Source organism: Heloderma suspectum, chromosome 1 (genome assembly GCF_057233095.1).
Source record: "Heloderma suspectum isolate Gila_16-S chromosome 1, 16-S_ref, whole genome shotgun sequence".
Lineage (NCBI taxonomy): Eukaryota > Metazoa > Chordata > Lepidosauria > Squamata > Helodermatidae > Heloderma > Heloderma suspectum.
The window spans coordinates 214054865-214082116 of NC_139458.1; the positions used below are offsets into that span (position 1 = coordinate 214054865).

Consider the following 27252-nt stretch of genomic DNA (forward strand, 5'->3'; position numbering starts at 1 on the left):
GCATGACTTGTCGTTAGTCTCTCAATCCAAGAGACTATTTCAGTTCAATCCATAAATGGCATTTACTACCAGTTTTCTTAAATTATCTTACAACATAAATATAAGAATTACAATATAATAAGTTAAAAATAAAGCAGTCACAAAAGACAATGAAAGAAGAGGCAGTCTTTAAAAACAGTGACTTCCAACCACCTGTAAGCCAAAAGTATATCTAAAAAGTGATTTTACTGCCTACCTCAAAGGTCCAATCAAGTGGATATTATTATTTCTAATGGGAGGAAATTCCCATCAAAGGCCCGCCATCAGAAAGGCCTTCTTCCAATAGTGGCCATTGTCCCCTCTGATGGTAGTGCCACCCACAAACAGGCTTCATTTCTGGATCTTAGAGCACTGGGAGATATAGACTGGAGAAGGCATTTCCTCAGTTATCCTGGACACATTAAATTTGGGCCCTGAAACTAACTGATAACCAGTGGGTTTCTTGCAGTACAGATTATATTTCTACCAGAGTGGTACTAAAGACACTGGCCTCGCCTCATTGTAGACTCTCCTTGTGTGGCTTCCATTTTCAGTTTACACTTTAGTGCAAACCGTAGTTTGCTATGGCATACAAATTGATTTATCAGTGCATTCATCATGACATGGACATCCTAGTTTGCACTAAACAGGAAATGAAAAGTGAAGCAGTGTGCAGGAGGAGGGAGCATACAAGGACACTGCTTACTTTCTGTCCTCCAAACCATGGCTTGGAGGATTGTGTGAAACTTTCCAGTGATGACTATTGCAAAAGTTGTAAGACAAGGATGTTAAGGTATAGAGACTTGATTAAAGGATACTGCAGGGCTGAAATGCTTTTTCTAAGTGTTCAAAGCAATAGAGACAGAGGGTCAGGTTACACAGAGAGAAGGGTGTGCACAGTCAGGAATACATCCTAGTTGTAATTTCATAATCCTTTGCAATCATGAGGCTGAAAATGTTTCCTAAATGAAACTTGGATTGAGATTTAAAGGAAGATCAAAGATTTCCTTAACCTGGTGGATCAGGTCCCCATTACAACTAGGTGGACTAGAGATGACCACCTGTTTGTGAGAGCAAATGGAAAAAGCCCACAGTGTTCAGGAAAGTAGTTAAATACCTTCATTTGGATATTAATACTTTTGAAACAATTGTCTTATTTTCATGTTTTGTGTTTAGTGCTAATATAGGCATGCAAAGTGAATTTTAAGTTACATAAAAAGCTGTTAAGGTTCTGTATATTAGCCCAAGAAATATATAAGAAAAACACAATGTCTTCTTACTATTTTATGGAAGCTGTTTTATTTTAAACTAGAGGGTCATGTGCTTCTTTGTTTACAAAGGTGGAGCTCACAGTCGGAGCCAAAACCAAGAGTAAGAAATAATATTGCCCCGCACAAAATGCATTCATTTAATGTATTTTTCAGTCAGTTTTCCTTGACACCTGAAATCTGAACATAGTTTCCCATGAATACTCAACAGTGAAATGTCCCCTGCTAACTGTTGCAGAAGTGTCTGCCACCAATTTCTCCCCCCTCCTCAAGTTTCATTGCTCTTTTTGTTTCAGGGGAAACACTCAGACATCTGATCATCTTTTCCCCTATGGCTAGTGGTGAAGTTCTGTTGGTTGTAGTGGGCTAGTATTTATTCCAGTGAGATATCACAAGGGTTCAGATTTCCTAAATATTAAACATTTCATTGAAACCAAATCCTTTCTAGCTCTCTGGTTCATAAATCATTCTGTTTAATTCTGATGTCGCATTAAGAGGAATGTTGTGAAAGGTAACATGTCGTTCCTTGGCATAGCCAACCAATCTTCTACAAGATCATAATTGAGCTTTTTTAGTTCATGCCAGAAATTGGTTGGCATTTTGTTGTAACTCTGACTTTGCAGATGCATTTTTGCCACCCAGGTTGTTAAGTAATTCTGGTTTTAATGTTACTTTGATATTTTATATGACTAGCCCTGTTGATCTTGTGTTTCTTGGATAAAATACATAACATGGGAAGCAAACTTAAACCCAATGGATTGTATCCAGACAAAAGCATATGAATGGAGCTGGTGGAAGCTGACGTGTGTGTCCCCCCCCCCCCAGTAGGAGCCCCTGCATCTCCCCAAAAGGCTCTCCCAAGGATCAGGGAGACTTGCTGAATGCAGGGGGCTTTAGTCTGGAGAGTGAGAGGGAAGGGGGGAATCCCCCAAAATCTTGTAGAGGCAACTTCTGAAAGCAGGTAGAGTTGTGCTTTTGGTGTGTGTACCTCTTGATTCATTTACAGTGTTATCTCTAATTTCCACCAGAACTGAAATAATTACTTTATACCAAGATCAGTAAATATGTAAACAAGAGTTCTAGAATAACATAAATTTTCTGGTAACTAGTTAATAGGACACTTGACATCCAATGCAAACTTTATAATTTAAACTTAAAAATTGAAATTACAAAGTTATCATGAAAGAGTTAAACTAGTAATAATAATGCAAATCATTATAATTGTAGATAACTAAATGACCATGGAATCTGGTGCAGAGAACCAACAGAGTGGAGACGCAGCTGTTACAGAAGCAGAAAACCAACAGATGACTGTACAGGCACAGCCACAAATTGCAACATTAGCCCAGGTACAAATGTGTTTGTACTGATTTGCTGTGTGTGCTATTTTCTCCATCCCCACATTCTCTAATTTTCCATTTCAAAACAGGCATTTTCCTTGACTTGTTTTTAAAAATGCGAAGAATCTGCCTGGTTGATCTGACAACCCAATCTCTTAAACGGCATCAACTCTGTTGCAGTTTCCCCAGCCCCATACTAATGCTCCACTCACGGAGAGTATTACTACCTAGGGCAGTGGTCAGGACCAGCTTTGCCAGAGTGCCAGTCCAGCACCAAATAGTGAGTTGATAGGCTGGACACACATGCCTGCGCACACTTTTTCCTAATCCCTCTTCTGGTGCTAGGCATGACCAGAGAAGCTTCTGGGGAAAGAATGTGAGAGCAGTACTCCCATCTGCCCTACTGCTGGCATGCTGCCACTTTCCAGCCACGTTTATTCTGAATGAGATAGTAATCAGTCAATTTCAGTGAATTATGTCATCATAAAACTGATTCAATATTGAAGCAAAACCCAGAAAAGTATTACAGTTGATTAATGTTAATAACAGTAACATTTCTTATGGAATCTGAAAAAGTTAAAGGCTGTAACTACATTAATTGCTACAAAATTAACTCATGTCTGAGCTGCCACAGCTGATTTCACAATGCTTGGGCCTGGTTCAGATGATTGTATCTTAGCTTATTAAGGTGATTTATGTACAAACCCTTTCCCGTGCACACCAGCTTTCCTCTCCTCCTTTCATGGTGCATAGCAAGAAACCTAGAAGTCTCTAATTAACCGTTGTTTCTCATTTCATCGGAACTGGGAATTTGCAGTTATGAGCTTTGAAACAAGCCAGGATCTTAAACCACAGTTTGAAGTTGGTTTAAGATCCTTTCTCGTTCCATAGTTGTAACCATAGTTTCCCAGTTCTGACAAAACGGGAAACTGTGGTTAATTGGAGACTTTCAGGTTTAATTGCACTGCAAAGGGAAGAGAGAAGGGGCTGTGTGTGCAAGCAAAATGTTTGTACACATCTCCGTTTATTAAACTGAGATATGGCCATCCAAGCATAGCCTTTGAGTAACAATCTTGTGATTGGACAAAAATAAACATTTTGTTAAAAAACACACACCAGTATTAATAAAATCTGCTTCACGAAATTCCAGTATGTGTGGTATTGGGCTAGTAAGGTTACTCTAATAGAGAAGTATTAAGAGCACTTTGTAGTGCTCACTCATTCTTGAGTAGATTAGACTGAGAGGTGGCAACTTGCTCAATAGTACATTTCATGGATGAGCAGGGATTTGAATTTGAGACTTCAGGATTCAAACCCAACACTCTGGCTGATGACTAGCTTGAATATGAAGCTGATACCAAAACTGTAGGAGGGAAGGTATATACATTTTCTTTGGCAGTTCTCCCCCAGAAACAGCCCTCTTCTGGTGCATGATGGGCTATATGCATTCACAAATTCTGCATGGGCCATGTGGGGTTCGTATGTGTAGGGTTCTTAGATGTCTAAGAAGGTTGTACACACTGAATGTTTGCCAACATTGACTTTTTAATTCTGCGGGCTATAGATCTACAGCAGACAAAACTCTTACTCTTATACTCATCTGTATTACTGGGAATACATAAACAATTTTAATGATATTTGTTTGTTGTATCAAAGTAAGGCATGTATAACTGTTTGCAACTATGTATTTTCATAGTGGCTTTTTTGCAAGAGTTATTTATTGCATGAAGGTCATTTTTGCTTGATAACAATTTCAAGGTTCCATCCAAATATAGCTAGCTATTGCAGTTGTCCTCCACAATGGGAAATTGCATTCTTCTAATGCTATAGCGTTTTTTTCAATAATGAGTCACTCTCTGTCTTTCCTAGGTATCTATGCCAGCAGCTCATGCAACATCTTCTGCTCCCACTGTGACCTTAGTACAATTGCCTAATGGGCAGACAGTTCAAGTCCATGGCGTTATTCAGGCTGCCCAGCCATCAGTTATTCAGTCTCCACAAGTCCAGACAGTTCAGGTACATGTAAAGGAATGTTTAAAACCATGTTATCTCATAAAGCATCAAAACACTGGCCAAATTGTTGTTTACAATTCATTAGTCAGCATGTACCTATGGCATGTCCATTTAACTTTTTGAAAGGAAATTCTTAACAGTCCCTTATAGTAACTCTCCTTTGCTGTTTCAAAGATAATAGGTAATTCGTGCTATGTAAGACGAAAAAGTGACTTCAAAACTGCATGTTCAGGACAGGTTGAACATCAGGAAAAACTTCCAGACTGATAGAGCAGTACGATAATGGAACCAATTACCTAGGGAGGTAGTGGGCTCTCCCACACTGGAGGCGTTCAAGACGAGGTTGGACAGCCATCTGTCAGGGATGCTCTGACTTGGATTCCTGCATTGAGCAGGGGCTTGGACTCGATGACCTTGTAGGCTCCTTCCAACCCTACTGTTCTATGATTCTAGGTCTGGAGGCAAGATTCCTCATAGCTCCTGCTAATTTTTTTAATCAATTTTTTATTATGAGTTTTAACAAAACAGACAGGCAAAAAAATAACAAAACCAAAAACATTAAAAATATAACAACATATTCTAAAATCCTCAGTGTCAAATATTACAATAGGGAGAGAAAAATGATAGAGATAATAGGTTACATGTTGTTGTTGTTCAGTCGTTAAGTCGTGTCCAACTCTTCGTGACCCCATGGACCATAGCACGCCAGGCCTTCCTGTCCTCCGCTCTCTCACATAAACTTCAGTAAAAGCAGACCCAATATCCACATATAAGTCCATTTGCAAGTTATGCCTGTATACCACTCTTTCAAACGTTGCTGGTGTTGTTAAGTCTTCAATCTATTGCATTATAGGCGGTGAACTTTTATCCTTCTAGTATTGTAGAATTAGTCTTTTAGCAACCAAAAAGTGCGAAAAATCAATTTACGCTGACCGTGTGTTACATTCCAACAAGCAGGTAAGCAATTTAAGAGAACATTTACATCAGTAAGTATTAAAAAGCTTTCCAACACAAAATTTATCCATGTAATAACTTCCTCCCAAAAGGAGGCAACTATTGGGCATTTCTAAAACACATGAATAAGAGAAGAGTTAACTTCATTACACCTCCAACAATTAGCCAAGTTTGACAAACCTTTATTAAAGAGACGTTGTGGCATCCAATAGTCCCGAAACAAAAGTTTTTGCTGAATAAGGCGTAGCCGAAGGTCTCTAGGGATATCCGATACAGATGCCAAAATGGTGGTCTGTTGATTAGACAAAACAGGACATTCCAATTGCCTGTTCCATTCCTGCTGTAGACCACTTGTATCATATTTATTCACTGATAATAAGTATTTGTAAATGTGAGTCGTAGGTCGATATATCTGGTCAGCTTCAATAAGTGTTTCCAATAGCAAGGGAGACTCCGAGGCAGTAAAAGTGGCAGGACCGAATCTAGATATTAACGCAAATACTGCCATTCTGTTGTAGCAGGCAAATCAAATTTATCTTGTGAAGTTGAAAAAAGCAAAAACTCATCATCAACACGCAACAGTTGATCCAGGGTAAAGATCATTTTATCTGTCCAGGTCCACCACAAATATATTTTCATTCCAGTTCTTAAATCTGGATTCCCCATAAAGTCAATTTAGCATGGCAAAATGGGTCAAACTATAATTGGCATGAGATTATACGCCACACATCTCTAACTGCCAAGATTGTGGGAGGAGCTCTATCTGCCTTAAAATGCTGACAACCTAATGCCATTCATTTAGAGAATGGCTCCAGACAAGAAGATTCCAACACTGATCAAGGTATAAAATCAAATCTGAGTGGAAAAGACCAAAATTTAGTACAGGTCAGCAAATAAGTCCCGATGGTATGTAGCAAGATCCGGAAAACCAAACCCGCCTTCATTAATTGGAAGTTGCATCCTTTTCAAAGATATTCTTGGTGGAAAGAAACCCCATAAAATTTTTTGAAACAAAGCATTAAGTTTTTGGAAATATTTGCCAGGTATAAATATGGGGATCCCATGTATAACATAAATGATTCAAGGTACATTATTCATTTTAAGTATATTCACCTTACCCCATAAACTCAACTTTAAAGATGCCCACCTATCTATATCTTGTGAAATATCATTAATCAACTTATATAAATTTAACCTAATCATTTGAGATATATCTCTAGAGATAATTATTCCCAAATAAGTAATAGACTCTGGGCACCTTCAAAATTGCCAATTGGCTAATACACTAGAGTATACCCTATCTCCTATTGGCATTATTTCCAACTTTGACCAGTGAATTAAATAGCCAGACAATTCACCAAAAGTATTAATCAGTTTCATCAAAGCTGGAACTGACGGCTAGAATTTCGAGATAAACAACAAAAGATAATCCGCATAAAGTCTAATTTTGATTTCTAAGCCAAAATGGACAAATCCATGAATACTACTATTTTGTCTAATAGCACACGCCAGGGGTTCCAAATATAAGTTGAATATTAATGGGGAAAGTGGGCAACATTGTTTGGTGCCCCGTCCAAGGGGGGGGGGGGGAGCCGAAAATAAAACATTAGTCATTATTCTTGCTCTTGGAGCCAAATATAAAATTTTAACCCATTTCAAAAATTCTATAGGAAAACCAAAATTAGTCAATGTGGTAAAAATAAATTTCCAATGAATTTTGTCAAAGGCCTTTTCTGCATCCAGGGAAATTATGGCTACCTGGTCAGTTCTTTCAGAGTTTAAAGCGACTAGATCAACAAATAATCTAAAATTATCAGCCCCCTGTCTATTTTTAATAAACCCCATGTTAATATTTTCATATCTATATTAATTAATGATGTAGGTTGATAGTTAACACGATAGGTATGATCCTTGCAGGCTTAGGAATCACAGTAATATAAGCATCATTTAACGATTAAGAGAGGGAGCCCACCTTGAAAATATGGTTATAGAGGCAGCACAACTTTGGAGCTAAAAAACTGGAGAACGTTTTATACCACTCAATTGGGAATCCATCCGGACTGGGTGGATTCCCAGTGTTCATTTTCATAATTGCATTCATAATTTCCTCTAAACGCAGAGGAGCTAAAAGGAGCCGTTGTTGTGAAGAATCTAAATGTGGAAGATTGATCTGAGAAAAAAAACCATTCATATCTTGCTCTGATATCTTGATACTGGTACTGTAAAGATCAGAATAAAACTTCAAAAATTGTGAATTTATGTCTATAGGAGAGGTATATATTTTGCCAATCTCATCTTTAATAGCTGAAATGACATTCTGATGTTGATGCTGTTTAAGATGATGTGCAAGAATCTTACTAGGACTTTCACCATTTTCCCAATATTTCTGCCGTAGAAAAGTCAGAACAAATTCCGCCTGCTGTGAAAGAATATTATTCAGCTCATGCTTAGTATTCTGTAGCTCTTGATAAAGTTGTGCAGTGGGGGAAATGGCAAACTGAGTTATAAGAGATTTTAGCTTCTTATTTAAAAACATCTGTTGAGTTTTTTGAAGTGTTTTTTTTTATAAGAAGCATAAGAAATAATTTGGCTCCTTATAAAAGCTTTACTGGCCTCCCACTCAATGGCACACGAACCTGCCATACCCTCATTATTAAAATACTCTGTTAGTTCAGCTAACATCTGGGTTTTAAACTCCTCATCACTGAGAAGAGAAACGTTAAAGAGCTAAAAACCGGGAGCCCTAGGAGTGTCAGAAAATTGCAGTTCAAACATACTGGGGCATGATCTGACACTACCAGTGTGTCAATCTTGCAATCTTTAATTTGACATACTAAAGATGTAGAGATCAAAAAACAGTCTAATCTAAAGCAATTACGGTGAACTGGTGAAATAAAAGTATGCTCTCTATTGGCAGGAAGTAAAATTCTCCAAGCAGCAATTAATGTTCCATCATGTAAGCCTGGAGTGCTAGTCTCACAGCAGATTGGGTCTTAGGGGAAGGTGTACTCCTATCTACCAGAGGATCTAAGACCTCGTTAAAGTTCCCACCCACAATCAAATAATCATAAGCGATATCAATCAGATTAGTAAAACAATCATGAAACATAGCCAGAGAATCAATATTTGACCCATATACATTGATCATAGCAATTAAGTTACCCATATACTTCCATGCCAGAATCAAAAAACGCCCCTCAGTTTCAAGAATCACCTGTTGAACTGAAATAGAAAGTCGCTTATGAATTAAAATTGCAACCCCTTTACACCGTGTTGAAGTATCTGTGACATAAGCCTCACTAACCCCATCCTTTTGCAACATCTGTCCATCTGCAGCCATCAAATGGGTTTCTTATAAAAAAAAAAAAAGCCAGGTCAACATTCAGCTCTTTTAACTTGGAAAGAACTCTTTTCTGCTTGTTTACATTTTGCAGCCCCTTGACATTCTCTGAAGTCACATTAAGCATTGAAAAAGCAAAAGCAAATTATTTGTCCTTCTGCCCAAATAGATCTTTCCAAATTTACAAAGAATAACTAAATTTGTATAACATAAGTGGTATGACAACTACGCCGCAAATTTAACCAGCAAGAAATAATAATAATAATAATAAAAAGGAATAAAAAACAAATGGGTATTTTAAGTAATATTTTATCTGGAGATACACACACACACACATGCACATACACACACATACATAACCTTATTAAACTAAGTTTAATGTGATAGTTCTATATTGTTGTTGTTGTTCAGTCGTGTCCGACTCTTCGTGACCCCATGGACCATAGCACGCCAGGCCTTCCTGTCCTGTGCTCTCTCCCGGAGCGTGCTCAAGTTCATATTCATTGCATCGGTGATGCTATCTAGCCATCTCATCCTCTGCCGTCCCCTTCTCCTTTTGCCTTCAGTCGTTCCCAGCATCAGGGTCTTTTCCAGAGAGTTTTCTCTTTGCATTAGGTGGCCAAAATATTTGAGCTTCAGCTTCAGTATCTGTCCTTCCAATGAGCAGTCAGGGTTGATTTCCTTTAGGATTGACTGACTGGACCTCCTTGTAGTCCAGGGGACTCGTAAGAGTCTTCTCCAGCACCACAGTTCGAAAGCATCAATTCTTCAGCGCTCAGCCTTCCTTATAGTCCAGCTCTCACAGCCATACATTACTACTGGGAAAACCATAGCTTTGATTAGACGGACCTTTGTCAGCGAGGTGGTGTCTCTGCTTCTTATTGTGATGTCTAGATTTGCCATAGCTTTCCTCCCAAGGAGCAAGCGTCTTTTAATTTAATGGCTACAGTCACCGTCTGCGGTGATCTTGGAGCCCAAGAAAGTAAAATCTGTCACTGCTTCCATTTTTTCCCCTTCTATATGCCAGGAAGTGATAGGGCCAGATGCCATGATGTTCGTTTTTTGAATGCTGAGTTTCAAACCAGCTTTTGCACTCTTTCACCCTCAACAAGAGGCTCTTGAGATCCTCTTCACTTTCTGCCATTAGGGTGGTATCGTCTGCATATCGGAGGTTGTTGATAATTCTCCCAGCAATCTTAATTCCGACCTCTGATTTATCCAACTCGGCATTTCTCATGATGTACTCTGCATATAAGTTAAATAAGCAGGGTGACAATATGCAGCCTTGTCGTACTCCTTTCCCAATTTTGAACCACTCGGTTGTTCCATGTCTGGTTCTTACTGTTGCTTCTTGACCCTTGTACAGGTTTCTCAGGAGACAGGTAAGGTGGTCTGGTACTCCCATCACTTTAAGAATTTGCCACAGTTTGTTGTGATCCACACAATCAAAGGCTTTAGCGTAGTCAATGAAGCAGAAATAGACGTTTTTCTGGAATTCTCTTGCTTTCTCCATGATGCAGTGAATGTTGGCGATTTGATCTCTAGTTCCTCTGCCTCTTCTAAACCCAGCTTGTACTTCCGGTAGTTCTCAGTTCGCATACTTCTGAAGCCTAGCTTGTAGGATTTTGAGCATAACCTTGCTGACATGTGAAATGAGCGCAATTGTGCGGTAGTTTGAACACTCTTTGGCGTTGCCCTTCTTTGGAATTGGAATGTAAACTGAGCTTTTCCAGTCTTGCGGCCATTGTTGAGTGTTCCAAATTTGTTGGCATATTGAATGCAGCACTTTAACAGCATCACCTTTTAGGATTTTAAATACCTCAGCTGGAATGCTGTCATCTCCACCAGCTTTGTTGTTAGTAATGCTTCCTAAGGCCCACTTGACTTCACTCTCGAGGATGTCCGGCTCAAGTTCAGTGACCGCACTATCATGGCTATCAGGGACATTCAGATCTTTCCTGTATAGTTCTTCGGTGTATTCTTTCCACCTCTTCTTAATCTCATCTGCTTCTGTTAGGTCCCTGCCTACTTTGTCCTTTATCATGCCCGTCTTTGCACAAAACGTTCCCTTGAGATCTCCAATTTTCTTGAAGAGATCTCTAGTCTTTCCCATTCTGTTGTTTTCCTCGATTTCTTTGCATTGTTCATTTAAGAAGGCCTTCTGTCTCTCCTTGCTATTCTCTGGAACTCTGCATTCAGTTGGGTATATCTTCCCCTTTCTCCCTTGCTTTTCGCTTCCCTTCTTTCGTGAGCTACTTGTAAAGCCTCATCAGACAGCCACTTGGCTTTCTTGCATTTCTTTTTCTTTGGGATGGATTTCGTTGCTGCCTCCTGAACAATGTTACGGACCTCCGTCCATAGTTCCTCAGGCACTCTGTCTATCAGGTCTAATCCCTGAAATCTATTCCTCACCTCCACTGTATATTCATCAGGGATATGATTTAGGTCATACCTGAACGGTTTAGTGGTTTTCCCGACGTTCTTCAATTTAAGCCGAAATTTTGCAAGAAGCAGCTCATGATCTGAGCCACAGTCAGCTCCAGGTCTTGTTTTTACTGACTGTATGGAGCTTCTCCATCTTTGGCTGCACAGTACATAATCAATCTGATTTCAATATTGACCATCTGGTGATGTCCATGTGTAGAGTCGTCTCTTGTGCTGTTGGAAAAGAGTGTTTGCTATGATCAGCGTGATCAGCCCAGCCGCTTCACTCTTTCTGGCGCTACTTGGAAATACCCTCTGCTCTTCCCCAGTAGTATATTGGACACCTTCCGACCTGAGGGGCTCATCTTCCGGCGTCATCTCTTTTAGCCTTGTGATACGTTCCATGGGGTTTTCTTGGCAAGAATACTGGAGTGGGTTGCCATTTCCTTCTCCAGTGGACCACATTTTGTCAGAACTCTCTGCCATGACCTGTCCGTCTTGGGTGGCCCTGCACGGCATAGCTTATGGCTTCACTGAGTTACACAAGCCCCTTCGCCACAACAAGGCAATGATCCATGAAGGGGGATAGTTATATATAACCTATGTTTAATAAAAAATATGTAAATAGATACACTGAGGACCACAACTTACATATGCAAAAAGAAAAAAAGGGGGGGGGCGAGAATAAAAAGAGAAAAAGGAAGTAGAAAAAAAGGAAGAAGCAATAGAATGTGATGCAGTTAGGTCTGGCCTGTTGCCCAGAGTTGATATCAGAGAATGCCAGCGCAGAACCAAAACAAGAAATGAAAATACCAGCAACGCCCCCCCAAAAGTAGCTAAAGTCCAAACTCAGGTTGCTGAGGAAGACAGATCCTTAGTTTTAATTTAATGCCAGTGAGAAATGATTCTGCAGCATCAGAACTTAAAAACTTCTTTGTCCTTCAAAAAAATGCAAAATGTGGTAGGATAGTTGATGTGGTATTGCAAATTAATTTGCTTTGCCAGGTTTCTCGCCTTGGTAAATTGTCCTCTATCAGCAATTTCTTTAGTATAATCAGGAAAGAGCATAATCTTATAATTGGCTGGCCCCGACTGAAGCTCTCCTTTCTGTCTCGCTGTATGCAGCAGATATTCTTTCGTGGAGGCCCATAGAAAATGAACGATAACTGGCCCCGCATAGAACCAGGAACACGATAAGCACAGTCAATATCAAGTGGAAAATAGGAAGGCAAAGCCAATAACTCACGCAGAAATTTATTCATATACTCAGCAAGATGAAGATCTATAGCCAAATCTCTGAGGCCAAGAATACACAGATTAGCTCTCCAAATGAGGGCTTCTAATTGAGAAATTCAAGCAAAGAATACATTATGAGAGGCATCCATTGCAGTTTCATTAGCAGTGATTTGGTCTTCAAGTGCGTTTTGAAGACAAACATTCATCAAATCTACAGATCCTTGAAGAGTAGTGATGGAATCCTGAATCAGTTTCAACTGTTCGAGCTGCTTTGACTGAAAAGACAACTGCAAAGACATACTTTTTTATTAAAATAAGCAGCTCCTCTCCCTCCATCACTTCTTTAGAAACCTTTGCCAGGGGGCCGACTGGTGGTGTAGGCAGCATTCCCAAGCTTTTCTTTCCTTTTGGTGTTACCATGCCCCTGAACTCCAGAAGCACAACAAACAGATATAAATGCAGAAAACAAAAGACCAAAGCTTTTGGTAAATACTCAGATAACATGACAGTCTCAAAGAGGTACTTTTTAAAGCTAAAACTCGGGAGAGACGCAGCGAAGATCCGATCACTGTGCCATCTCCACTGGAAGCCATAGCTCCTGATAATTTAACTTGGCTGCACTCTCCATTTGTTCTTCCCCATCTCCATGGGGTATATCAACCAACATGAGGTTTCTAAGGGATATAGGCAGGATCTGGCTTGAGCCACAGAAATTTTTCTGGAGAAATGTACCGTGGCAAGAGGAGGCTGCTTGCAAAAGGAGACCTAGAAGCTGTTGGCTTGGCCTTGTACGGAGCTGTCAAAGTGTATGTATGGGGGAAAAGAGCACCCAGGGTGGAGTTCAAGATGATGGATTCCACAGAGCGGCCAGTCAGTCCAGTGTGTGAATGACAAGGGAACAAGGGGGAACTCTGGGTTAGCCAGAGAGTGATGCAAGGCCCAGTGCCTAGGCAGTGGAGCAGCTGTGGCAACAGCAGCAAGCATGACAGAGATTGGAGCTGCAGCCTCATCTCTTATGATCCTGTGTGTCTCCCAAATTGACAAGACCCAGTTGTCTTGTGGGGGGGGGGGAGTGTGCGCAGCCTGACAGGCATCAGCCAAGGAGGATTCCCCTGTGGCTCTGGATTGAGGCCTAGGATCAAGGGTACTAGCTTGATAACCCCCTCCCTTTTATTTCTGAAACCTTCAGGGGAGGAAGAAGTAGGTGGAAGACAGGCACTCTCACATTTGCATTCTGGAGCAGCCCACCACAAGAAAGGAGTAGCCTTTTCCTCAGTTCCTGGTGAAAGGGGGCATGTGGTTATATGACTGAAAGATTTGTATGGAAGAGATGTTGTGTGAAAGACACGATGCATTTGCCTGTGCATTTTGAGGTGTAACGCTCTAGCCATTTTAAAATAGGTACTGTAGTCCCTGGATCACAAAACAGTTCTCACCTTTGGGTTAGATTTAAAAGGCTTCAGTAATCCATGGTACTTTTAAAGTCTGGGTGCTTGATATGGTTCTTTTCCTAAGCAGGTTCCGAAATACTCTCAAATTCCATTGCTATTTAACATTAAAACAAACTATTTCGATTGCCCTTATGTGGGTGTCCTAGAAGCACCGGTTGGCCACTCTTAGAAATGGGATGTTGGGCTAAAGAAACCTTGGGTCTAATTCAGGAGGGCTCTTTATATGTGAGATAAATTTCATAACTTATTTTTCTGCTATTGAGAACCAACAATCATCAAATAAACATTTTCTTCTGTCTGTACTTCCAGTCACTAAAACTAGAATTCAGATTTATATTCTTTGACATGTGAAACCCACCAGATTTCAGATGGCATGCAGGAATTTCTAACTACAGTGAAACAAGATAAGAGGAAGATAACAAAATTGTTTGGAATTTAGAAGGGACAGATTAAAGGCAAGAATGCAGTAGGAATGTTGAAATATAAAGCCAAATGTTTCACAATCCTTCATGGTTATACTGTATATTGTGTAAAACCTGAACTGTAGTTTAGAACCTGTAGTTCTTGAGCTATTTATGTCTCACAGATTAAGGCAACTGATGTTGTCATTGTCTATACAGATGGGCTTTTTTCAATTTAAAAATAACATCATTTTGTTTTGTTTTTTAGTAAGCAGATTTTGCCACAGTTTTTCTATACAGTGTTTCATATTTAGCAATCATCAACATGAGCGAATGCTAGCCAGACTGGACCTGATAAGAGTCCCATATCTGCCATCTGCTTCAAAGCACATCTCTTGTTTTTAACACCCCCTTGATGTCCCAGAGGCTAGAGTTTATAGACTTGCATATTCCCTGAGCCCCTGTGAAACAAGCCTCCATGTTTCAGAATGTCCAGAAGTTATAGGAGATCATAATTTCTTAGACCTGCAGACTTTTAATGTATAGCGAATGATGTTTTGATGCCAGTTTGATCATATTCTCGCCTTTAAATGTGCCCCTTGTTAAATATGTTTAAAATGGTAACGTTACTGTGCTCTACTGTGATCTAGATCTCCACTATTGCAGAAAGTGAAGATTCACAGGAATCTGTGGACAGTGTCACAGACTCCCAGAAACGTAGAGAAATTCTTTCCAGGCGACCTTCCTACAGGTAGGAATTTAATTTCTGTTACCTACATGCAGCAGAACAGCATATGAAGGATTTGCTCATTACCCTTAGGGATGCCTTCCTATAATTAGCATCTGGTGACATGCCAACCAGAAGTCATTTGAGTAAGGTTTTTTATTTTATTTTATTAACAACTGGTTTCTTTGTTGTTCTACAAAGTCCAGTACAGAATTTACTGTGTCATACTCAGAGTGTTTGTAAAATGCTTGTTAATGGTAAACATCTGTCTGCTTAGAGGAGGGAAATGTGACAGACTAGGGTATGACAGCACAGACCCTTTTCTGGGTAACCAGTTTGTGAAGAAAATACATATAAGAGCAGAAGATTATTAGCATTACCATGCTAATACCAAGTTACCATAACTTGTTTTATTTTATGCAGTCTAGCATTCACAATAAAGTAGAACAAGTCTCAAAACAAGTCCCTGACACCTCACATTTTTGGCCCATCTGTTGGTGGAGTTGCACCAGCAGTGGGGAAATTTATTTACCTTATTTATTTATTACATTTTTATACTGCCCAATAGCTGAAGTTCTCTGGGTGGTTCACAACAATTAAAACTATAAAATATAAGACAATATGCCAGTGTATCCCTGATATTAGCCTGGTAATGCCATATCTCCAAAGTCTACCTGGGCAAGAAACCAAATCTTAAAGCTTTCTGACCACTATAATGTTAGCACAAGTTGTTTCCTCAACCTCTTACTTCTCTTTATTACCCTAGCTGGCTCCTTCTTTTTGCCTGAAATTCTGACCACATCTTTCCCATCTTTCTTTATCTTCACAGGTTCTCATATCCCTTCCACATTCAATAGAACAGCCATCCCCAGGCTGGCGCCCTCCAAATTATTGGACTGCAACTCCCAGCATGGCTGGCTGGGGGATGCTGGGAGTTGCAGTCCAACACATCTGGAGGGCACCAGGTTGGGTAAGGCTGTGCTAGAAGCTTGCCTTGTCTTAGAAATTCCTTCAGTTTATTGTAACTCTGTAATATCCATCCTCTCTTTGGCCTCTTAATAATCTTCCTAGTTCCCTTCACTCTATGGTACCTAACCTACTTGCTCAAACTCATCTTTTCTTGGTCCTTTCTTGTACCAATCCATTCTTCCCCTGAATATTCTCACGTTTTATTCTGCTGCTTCTCTTTTCAAAAAACTTCTCAAAACATGTATTTTCTTTTGTCTTGAGTTGATGTCTAGGCTCAGCACATTCAGCACCTCTCTACTTTTTATTTCTGCTTCTCTTCTACTCCTCATGATCTGCTTGTGTCTTATCTGATTTAGATTTTGAGCTACCTTGTAGAGCACCTAGCCTTTTCAGTGCTTAAAAAATACTTGTTGCTGTTGTTACTGCTGCTGCTAGTACTATTGTCTATACCTATTTAAGGTGGAGATTCCTGCATCTTCTAAACATTAGTGAAGACAGGTACCAGATCCAACTATTGGGTACCAGATCCAACTATTCAGAGACACCTTTGCTCTCACTGACCAGATTCACATGATTGCCGTGGCTTGTTGTGGCACATTTAGGTTATGACAAGCCATGCTGCTCAGAGGCACCATCCTAAATATTCAAACTGTGGCTTGTCGTGACATCCAAACCTGGGGACTGTGGGTTATGCGAGGGTTGAACGACCCTCACAAAACCCCTGGTCCGTTTTAGGGTTACGTGAGGGTTGTTTAACTCCATATGATCTGCTTGTGTCTTATCTGATTTAGATTTTGAGCTTACCTTGTAGAGTACCTAGCCTTTTCAATGCATAATAAATATTTGTTGTTGTTATTGTTACTGTTGCTGCTGTTTAACCCTTGCATAACCCACAGTTCTCGGGTTCGGAAGACACGACAAGCCACCTGCTTGTCCACATGTATATTCCAAGTGGCTGCCCACTCATGCTGCAACCCACCATGGTTTAAATAAAGCCATGATGGGCTGTTTGATCATATGAACCGCCCATTGATTATACACTTTTCATATTATTATACTGATGGAATCTAAACTGACCTAGCACTCACAAACCAGGAAAGATCTGGAGTCATTTCATTTCATTTATTATATTTCTATAATGCCCTATAGCTGAAGCTCTCTGGGCGGTTCACAAAATTAAAAACCATTAAAACACATTATACAAAGTACAAAAAAGCATTTACATAAAAACCATATGAACAGATAGCACATACACAGACAACATATATCTAAAAACAATTTGTTAAACTATCAGTCAAAGTTGTCCAGGGCCTAATTAAAATTCATTATATGCTGCTAAATGCCTGAGAGAAAAGGACAGTTTTAACCTGGTACTGAAAGGATAAACATGTTGATGCCAGGTGGGCCTCATCAGGGAGATCATTCCATAATTAAGGGGACCACCACCAAGAAGGCCCTTTCTCATTGCCATGCTCTGAGCCGCCCTCAGAGGAGGGACCCGGAGGAGGGCCTTGGATGCTGAATGTAGTGTACTGATCGGTTCATGCCAGGAGAGGTGCTCCATCGGGTATTGTGCATATTCCATTAAAACATCAATTCAGTGTGCAGTAGCAGTGAAAAAGCATAGAAAATTCTATGCTAGAGATTGTTAGGAAAGGGGACTGAAAATAAACCTGCCAGTATTCTAATGACCGTACAGAAATCTACATTACAGTAGCTTTTGGAATACAGTGTATTGTTCACGTCCTTCCATCTCAAAAAGAATATTGTAGACCTGGGGAAAGTACAGAAAGGGGCAACCATATGATTGAGAAGTTGGAGCAACTTTCCTATGAGGAAAGGCTAAAGCATTCAGGACTTCTTCACTTAGGAAAAAAAGACAACTAAGAGAAGACATGATAGAAATTTATATGATTGTGCATAGTGATGAGAAAGAGGATCAATTTTTTCTTCTTATTATCAATAGGACTCAGGATCACCCAATTAAATTTATGAGCAATAGATTCAGGACGAACAAAAGAAAGTGGTTCTTCACACACTAAATCATTGACCTTTGGAATTCCCTGCCACAAGATGTGGTGATGGCCACTGGCTTAAATGGCTGTAAAAGAAGATTAGACTAATTCATGGAGGATCGTTCTATCTATAGTTATTAGCCATGGGGCTAAATGGAACTTGCAGATTCAGCATCCACATAAATCTGAATACCAGTTGCTGTAGGGGTAAACAGCAGGAGAGGGCTCTTGCCTTCATCGGTAACCACTATTGGAAATGATTCTCATTCTCAGACCCTTGATCTGAGCCACCAGAATTCTTCTTCTGTTGTTATTCAACTTAACTCCAGTTCTCTTCCCTACATGTTGCTACATGATTTGGTGCACATTGTGCTTGCCCAGAAGCATGGTCACTACTAGAATTGGGTAAACTTTCCCCACTATTTTTCCCTTTTAGAAAAATCTTGAATGACTTGTCCTCAGATGCCCCAGGTGTGCCAAGGATTGAAGAAGAAAAATCTGAAGAGGAGGCAGCAGCACCTGCCATCACTACTGTCACAGTGCCAACTCCAATTTATCAAACCAGCAGTGGGCAATACAGTATGTAGTTTGTGTTTTCCATTCCGTAATTGGGGAGGAAGAGCACATCAAAGTTTCAATTTAAAAAATAAAGGATGCCTAGGATTTATATTATGAATTTTACCGAAGTGCACAAAAATGTCTAAAGCCCCATGTTTGCCACTGTCAGGATTTAAAATGTCATGTCAGGGATGCTGAAAATGCATAATCAGGAAATGTATGGAAAGAGGCCAAAAGACAGTAGCAGTCCAGTCCCGCGAGCACTGCAGCAGAATAAAAATATGCGTAATTTTGGTTACAAGGATTCCACCTGCTGAAGGCCAGGTCCAGTCCCAATTCCTTTGGTGAAGAAATGGGGTGGTAGTAGCACATGAGGGGACTTGAGCAGCACCTGAAGAAGGGAGCAGGGCCAATGAAACCTGTTAATACACTCTCCTGAAGGCATTTTTTCTGGGCAAACGTTTCTCAGAAGGTTAGCACAGCCCCTTCACCTCTCCCAGCTGAAGGTATGCTACCAAGGGAAGTGGGGTGCCCGTACATAGGACAGAGAAATGCCACTTTGGGAAGCTCTGTTAGCAGGTGCCATCCTGACAGTAAGGGCCAGTTGACGCAAGCAGTTGAAATGATAGTTTATCAAGTGATAGCTGACCCTGGTTCTGTGATCATTGCTCTGCAGTAGCTATGGCATGCAAGCACGCTTTCTTGTTCTTGTTGAGATGATCATGGGAGGTGCGTTGCCATGTGGATCATCCTTACCTGGTGAACTTTCAAGGCTGGGTGGGAGGATTGAGGGCATAGTGCTTGTGATTATTATTTGTCCTGGTCCCCAGTGTGGTCCTGATTTTCTTTTAGGGACTGGTGTTGCTGATATCCACCATCAATATGGCAATGCTGTGCATGCAGGTATTGTCTGCATGAATGGATTGGTGTATATGTGGCGGAGCTGAAGAGTCTATGCTAGAAGCATTGAATGAGGGACCATGTATGAACGGTATTCCTGCTGCAGTCTGAATGAGATGTAGCAGACTGAAGAACTTCATGAAAGAGGATAGACTGTAACGAAACAGAAAGGAAAGAGGAGAATCTGTGGGCCTGTTTGCATGTAACGGTGGCAATTTCTGGGGTAATGAACGATTTGCTGGGTTTGGGGCTGCGCGCAAGCTTTTTCCAGTTTGAATATGCAGACCCAAATTAGCCTGATTGTAGGTTGCCTTGTGACACGCGAACCCAGACACGATGGGTTATTCATGGGTTAAACAACCCAAAGTTAACCTAAGAACTAATTGTAGATTAAGTATGGGTTGTTTAATCTACAAATAATCCATAGGGTAGTATCCAATGGTAGTCCTGCCCAGATTAGGCCCATTCACTTCAATGGGTCTATTCTGTGTAGGATACCATTGGATACTGCTCATAGAATCCAGGTTCTCATTGGGCTGATCGGAGGTTGCTTATTTAAATTGAAAGCAGCTTTGCTGCTGTTACATGCAAACTGGGCCAGTATATGAGCAACAAAAAGAAACTGAGATGAAGAGGCAGTGGAGGGAATAATTGAATGGAGATCTGTCTGAGAAAAAGGTGTAAATAGAAGAGCAGAACACATAAGCATGTAGGGTAGAGATGAGAAGAGAGTAAAATAAACAGTTCTTAACCATTGGAATGAACAGAGCTTGCCATAGGCATGTCAGAAGTAAATTGTTAATTCTGATGGTGTTTGATTAGTTATGTGAGTGAATATTTGTAACTAATTTTCTGTTGCTAATTGTGCATTTTTTTGCATTATTTGAAAAGGAGTCATACAGTAAATACTTAATTAGTAAAGATCAGTATTTGAAGTATTGTTGAACTGTTAAAATACAAATGTGAGCATGCAATATCAGTTTGCAAGGTAAATACACATATCAAATTACACTTTTCTACATGTTGAACAGAACTGAAAATATGGTTTTTCCAAAACTATATTAGTGACAGAATTTGTTTGCGTGTTTCTATGAATGCTGTCAAATGTATTTCAGGTCTGTCAAATGTATTTCTTTTGCCCATCAAGTAGCTGCTTTCATACTGCAGAAAGACAACCTATCTAAAGCTGCGATGCTATACACACTTTTCTTGGGAGTAAAGTCCCATAAAACTCAATGGTGCTTACTTCTGGGTAGACATGTATAGGATTGTACTGTAAATGAGGGTTTTAAAAAAATGCACGGGAAGTCTCAGCCGCAACACTGCTGCAAGAAACACAAACACAGCAGTGGCAAAATGGTGAGAGAGTCTTTAACACTGCCTTATGTAGTGATTTCTGTCAACTGCTGGGTTTGCTGTACCAGGACAGTGTCTGCCTTTATTGACAGCTGCAGTGGATGTAATTACGCAAAGAACCCCAGTGTCATATACTGAATAGGGCATGAAGCCCAGGGTCTTAAAACAGTCTTACTTTCAAACAATGTATGTGACAACAGTTGTGTGTGTGTCATTGAGGAGGTTAGCATTCCAAGTGCTGACTTGCGCCTGCCTGCTTTCAGTTGCTATCACCCAGGGAGGTGCAATCCAATTAGCCAACAATGGCACAGATGGAGTACAGGGCCTGCAGACTCTAACCATGACCAATGCAGCTGCAACCCAGCCTGGTACCACCATTTTACAGTATGCACAGACCACTGATGGACAACAGATTCTTGTACCCAGCAATCAAGTTGTTGTACAAGGTAAGAGAATTCTTAAGTGATTTGTGCATGATTTGCATTAGGTACATTTCTTTTGTGAAATTATTTTTTCCACAGAGAAACCTCACACGCATAGGTAACAACAGCCTGTTATTTCAAAAAAACATTTGTCCTTCAAGGTTTGGTTTCTGGTGCTGCCAAGTAGTTGTCAGAAGCGCCCTAGCTGCCTCTTGCAGTCCCCACCAACAGCTAACTCAGGACACAGACAACGAGGAATTCTTTCCAAGACTTTATTCCTTTATTACTTTATGGCTCTTTTAGAATACTAGTCGCTAGCGCCAAAGCAAGGAACAGCACTGGGGAAAGATAGCAGAGTAGCCTAAGCTTCAGGTAAGGCAGTTGGTCCCCGTTTGAAGGAGAATCACAGGAAGACCCTGAACTTATGGGCTATGGAGAGATCCTCCCTCTTTCCCTTGGGTCCTCAGGACATGACCGTTGTATGCGCTCGGTCTGACTGTCCGTCTGTGGATGGTGGATGGAGGAAAGGCGGAGTGTCACATGGAGAAGCCCAAGTAGCTCCCTCCAGAAATGGGCAGTGAAGTGGGCTCCCCTATCCGAAATGAGACCCTCAGGCCATCTGTGGAGCCGGAAAACATGCACCAAAAAAAGCTCCGCCATCTCCCTGGCTGTGGGCAACCCAGAGCAGGGGATGAAATGGGCCATCTTAGAAAACAAATCCTCCACCACCAGAATAGTGGTCTTACCGTGTGAGCGAGGCAAGTCAGTGATGACGTCAAAGGAGAGCAGTTTCCAAGGTCCTGAGGGGGTAGGCAGGGTGTGAACCAAGCCTGTGGGCTTGCGTGAGGGGGCCTTCGCTCGCTGGCAGGTTGGGCAGGAGGTGACATAGGTTTTGACGTCCCAACACACACGAGGCCACCAAAAATCCCGTGTCACTCTGTGCAGGGTCTTGGCGAAGCCAAAATGCCCAGCTGTGGGGGAGTTATGGCACTGATGGAGGACCTTCTCGTGGAGGGGTCTAGAAGGCACATAGATCCAGCCAGAATGGTAAAGCAGGCCACTTCGCAAAGAGAAGGGGATAGAGTGGGGGAGGCCAGAGGCTAGCCCCAATTCCTCCACTTTTGTGCAGACAAAAGCATCCTGAGCCTGTTCAGAGTGAATAAGTTCCTCCCAAGACTGAGGCACCGCAGCTGCCGCCAGGCTCTGGGGGGGAAGTATCAAGGGAGGGGGATTTCCCTCACCCCCTGGCTGGAGGTCCAGCTTACGAGAAAGAGCATCTGCTTGTAGGTTGTCGGAGGCCTTCACATGGCAAATCTTAAGGAACCGGGGGGGGGGGGGCGGGGAGCAACCACCTAATCTGCCACTGGTTTAAGGCACGGGCTGTCTGAAGATGTTCCAGGTTGCGATGGTCTGTTCTAACTTCAAGTACTTGAAAGGTTGTCACAGAGAAGAAGGCCAGGATCTCTTCTTGATCATCCCAGAGTGCAGGACACGGAATAATGGGCTCAAGTTACAGGAAGCCAGATTCCGGCTGAAGATCAGGAAAAACTTCCTGACTGTAAGAGCAATACGACAATGGAACCAATTACCTGGGGAGGTGATGGGCTCTCCCACACTGGAGGCATTCAAGACGAGGCTGGACAGCCATTTGTCAGGGATGCTCTGACTTGGATTCCTGCACTGAGCAGGGGGTTGGACTCGATGGCCTTGTAGGCCCCTTCCAACCCTACTATTCTATGATTCTATTCTGAAACTTCAACTGGGTGCTGTGCCCCCTCCAGAAGATGACACCTGGTCTCCAAAGCGGACTTGATGGGCAACAGTTCCTTCTCCCAGATGGTATAATTCCTCTCAGACATGTTCAGCTTCCTGGAGTGGTAGGCGCAGGTTGCAACCCACTGCCCCCCCGATCTGGCTGAAAAAGCACTGCCCCCACCACAAAGTCAGAGGCATCAGTTTGCACTACAAAAGGCTTCCTCGGGTCGGGATGTAACAGGATCGGCTCAGAACTAAAAAGCTTCTTAAGTTCCTCAAAAGCCTGTTGGGCAGATGCCGTCCAATGAAAAGGAGATTTCCTGCCCTTAAGGAGGTCCGTGAGAGGAGATATCAGCCGAGCAAAGCTGGGCAGGAACTTTCTGTAAAAATTAGCAAACCCCAGAAAACGTTGCAAGTCCTTCTTGGTGGATGGAGCCTGCCAGGAGAGGACAGCCTGGACCTCTGCAGGATCCATCCTGATACCGTCAGCTGAGATAATGTAACCAAGACAGTCCAAAGAGGTTAGGTCAAACGCACATTTCTCCAGCTTGGCATAAAGATGGTGCTCATGGAGGCGCTGGAGGATGGCGGAGACATGGTGCTGATGGGAGTGGGGGTCCTCAGAAAATATAAGTAAATCATCGAGATACACAATGAGGGAAGTGTTCAAGTAGTCCCGGAAGATGGCATTCATAAAACACGAAAACGTGGGGGGGGGGGGGCTCAGGCGAGCCCAAACGGCATCACTAGGTATTCATACGCTCCGTACCGGGTGCCGAAACAGGTCTTCCACTCATCCCCCTCCTGGATGTGAATCAGATTGTAGGCGCCACACAGGTCCAACTTTGTGAAAATCTTGGCTCGCCCCAGGCGCTCCAGCATCTCTGGTATGAGGGGGAGGGGGTACTTGCCGGGGATCGAGACCAAATTCAAAGCTCTGAAATCGTGCACCGGGCAGAGTTCACCTGATTTCTTGTGCACAAACATGGTAGGGGCACAGGTGGGGGAGGAGGAGGGGCGAATGAAGCCACGTCTGAGGTTTGTGTCCAAAACCTCTCGCAGAGCTTGAAGCTCTGGCTCCGACATCGAATACAGCCGGCCAGCGGGGATGGTCGCCCCAGGAATGAGATTAATAGCACAGTCAAAAGTGTGGTGGGAGGGGAGCTGGTTGGCCTCCTTTTCGAAAACATCCTGAAAAGCAGCATACTTCTCTGGGAGGATCACGGTAGCTGAAGAACTGCCAGAAGCAGACGAGGAGGGGGAGGAAAGGGTTAAGGCCTGGACTGGGACTGGCACCTTGGTTGGGAGGCAATGCTCCCAGCAGAAGGGAGACGCAAACTCCACTTGCTGAAGCCCCCAAGAAATCTGAGGATTATGCTTAGAGAGCCAGGAAACACCTAGCACCATTGGGTATTGGGGAACCTTGGCCAAGTGAAACTGAATCTGCTCAACGTGGGACTGGGCGCGCAGAGTGAGTGGAGCTGTAATCTGGGTCACCGCGCCCGAAGAAAGAGGATGCCCATCGATGGTCTCCACTGCCAAGGGGGCAGGAAGAGGCAGGGTAGGAATCTTGTGGAAGAGAGTGAACGTTTCATCCATGAAACTGGTCGTAGCCCCAGAGTCCACTAAAGCTAGGGCCTCCACCCCACCCCACTGGGAGGAGCAGAGGTGAATGTGCAATAGCAGATGGGAGGGTGGGGGGGGTTGCGGAAGGCACCCACCTGGTGGGGAACCGACCCCCACACTGGAGACCCCCAACAGGCTTGGGGGGCAGCCTAGTCAGGCCTGAGGAGGAGGAGGAAGGAGAGGAGGGGGAGGCAGTGGGGCTGCGGGTCTAGCATGGCAGGTTTTGGCGAAATGTCCCAGCTTTCCACACTGAAAGCATCAGCGCTCCGCACGCTGCCGCTCTAGTTCCTCCGGCAGCAGCGGGGCTCGGGTAGCTCCCAGCTGCATTGGGGTCTCCTCTGCCCCCACCACAGGGGTGGGGGAGGGGGCAGGAAATGTGGGGGAATGGGAGGAGGGAAATCCCGGCCCCGGCGCCCCATCGGGTCTGCCGGCGCCCCTCCAGCCGACTATCTATCTGGAGGCAGGTCTGAATGAGGTCCTCCAAAGTAGGCGGGCTAGGCGTGCGTGCCAACTCATCCAAGATCTCGTCGTTCAAACCGTCCAAAAACTGAGCCACCAGCGCGGCGTCATTCCACTGTAAATCCTGCATCAGCAAGCGAAAAGTTGTCGTGTAGCTGGAAAGGGAGTTCTTGCCCTGCCTGTGGCGGCGAATCTCCCGAGAAGCCGTCTGCGTGCGCAGGGGGTCATCAAAAAAACTGGCCATCGCTGTCATGAAACCTTGATAGTCCCCGAGCAGGGGGTCATTAGCGAGAAGATGTCTCGAAGCCCATTTAGCTGCCACACCTGAAAGTAGGTTAATGATGAAGCCCACACGAACCTGTTCTGTCAGGAAATCCTCAGGTCGTAGGCGCATGTACAGCTCCAATTGGGCCCAGAAAATCTGAAAAAGTCCTTTCTCACCAGAAAACTTCTCTGGCAGAGCCACCGGGCACTTGCAGTGGGGGGGAATCTGAGGTGGTGGGGGTTGAACTGCAGCTTGCAAACTCTGTACGGCAGTCGTCAGTTGAGCCACTTGATCATAAAGAGCCTGGTTCTCTTGCGCGAGAATTTGCACCGCCGGGTCCATGCAGCCTCCAGAGGCAGTAGGAGCAGAGAGGGGAAAAAAAGAGGAACAAGGACCAAGCTGTCAGGAGTGCCCTAGCTGCCTCTTGCAGTCCCCACCAATAGCCAACTCAGGACACAGACGACGAGGAATTCTTTCCAAGACACTATTCCTTTATTACTTTATGACTCTTTCAGAATACTAGTCGCTAGTGCCAAAGCAAGAAACAGCACTGGGGAAAGATAGCTGAGTAGCCTAAGCTCCAGGTAAGGCAGTTGGTCCCCATTTGAAGGAGAATCACTGGAAGACCCTGAACTTATGGGCTAGGGAGAGATCCTCCCTCTTTCCCTTGGGTCCTCGGGATGCAACCGTTGTATGCGCGCAAAACGACAGCTACGCCACCTTTCAGCGCCCTCCGTCTGTTGTCGCTCCTGGCGTCTGCACTGAGCGTCCAGCAAGCCCCCCTCCAGCGCTCTCTCACTGCCAGGGTCACTATCTATCCCAGGAATGCTGGCAGGAGGAATCTCTGCTAGCTGCTGTGCTTGTGAGAGATGAGTGAGCTCCTCTCCCACGGATTGCTGTTCCTCCTCAGAATCAGAAGTGTTCTGGGGCTCTATTGGCTCTGTTTCCACCCTGACAGTAGTCTTCAGCAACAGTGACCTATTAGCGGTGGGAACATTCTTTACTTTTGGAGCAAAGAGTTATTTAAAAGCGAATTTAATAGTAGAGGGTGTCCAAACTGGAGCTTACTTGTTCTGCTCTTGTGGCTCCTGGAAAAACCCAGTAATTAATTTAAGTGGAATTGAATGTGCCCATTCACTAACAAAAAACATATGCATCAGCCAAATTGGGCAGGGGGGTGGGGGACGGGAAGAGTCAATAGCTTTGGAGAATAGTATGCAGAAAATTCCCCTTCATGGATCACTGCCTTGTTGTGGCGAAGGGGCTTGCGTAACTCAGTGAAGCCATAAGCTATGCCGAGCAGGGCCACCCAAGATGGACAGGTCATGGCGGAGAGTTCTGACAAAATGTGGTCCACTGGAGAAGGAAATGGCAACCCACTCCAGTATTCTTGCCAAGAAAACGCCATGGTGCGTATCACAAGGCTAAAAGATATGACGCTGGAAGATGAGCCCCTCAGGTCGGAAGGTGTCCAATATACTACTGGGGAAGAGCGGAGGGTATTTCCAAGTAGCGCCAGAAAGAGTGAAGCTGCTGGGCCAAAGCCGAAAGGACATTCAGCTGTGGATGTGTCTGGTGGAGAAAAGAAAATCTGATGCTGTAAAGAACTATATTGTTTAGGAACCTGGAATGTCAGATCAATGAATCAAGGTAAGCTGGAGGTGGTAAAACATGAGATGGCAAGATTGAACATTGACATCTTGGGAATCAGCGAACTAAAATGGACAGGCATGGGCGAATTTAATTCAGGTGACC

General features: G+C 43.0%; 1 protein-coding gene across 4 annotated transcripts in view; it reads left to right on the forward strand.

Annotated features, from left to right (window-relative positions):
* CREB1 (cAMP responsive element binding protein 1) overlaps positions 1–27252 on the forward strand; it is a 67528-nt gene that overhangs the window by 22526 nt on the left and 17750 nt on the right. For 2 of the 4 annotated variants that reach the window (XM_084818741.1, XM_084818749.1), the window contains exons 3-8: positions 2514–2635; positions 4496–4642; positions 15096–15196; positions 18593–18735; positions 19567–19617; positions 21234–21416. In XM_084818741.1, the coding sequence (XP_084674867.1) occupies positions 2522–2635; positions 4496–4642; positions 15096–15196; positions 18593–18735; positions 19567–19617; positions 21234–21416 (739 nt within the window). In that variant the 5' untranslated portion in view covers positions 2514–2521. The remainder of the gene's footprint in view (positions 1–2513; positions 2636–4495; positions 4643–15095; positions 15197–18592; positions 18736–19566; positions 19618–21233; positions 21417–27252) is intronic. The other 2 variants (XM_084818769.1, XM_084818759.1) reach the window with 1 other exon arrangement.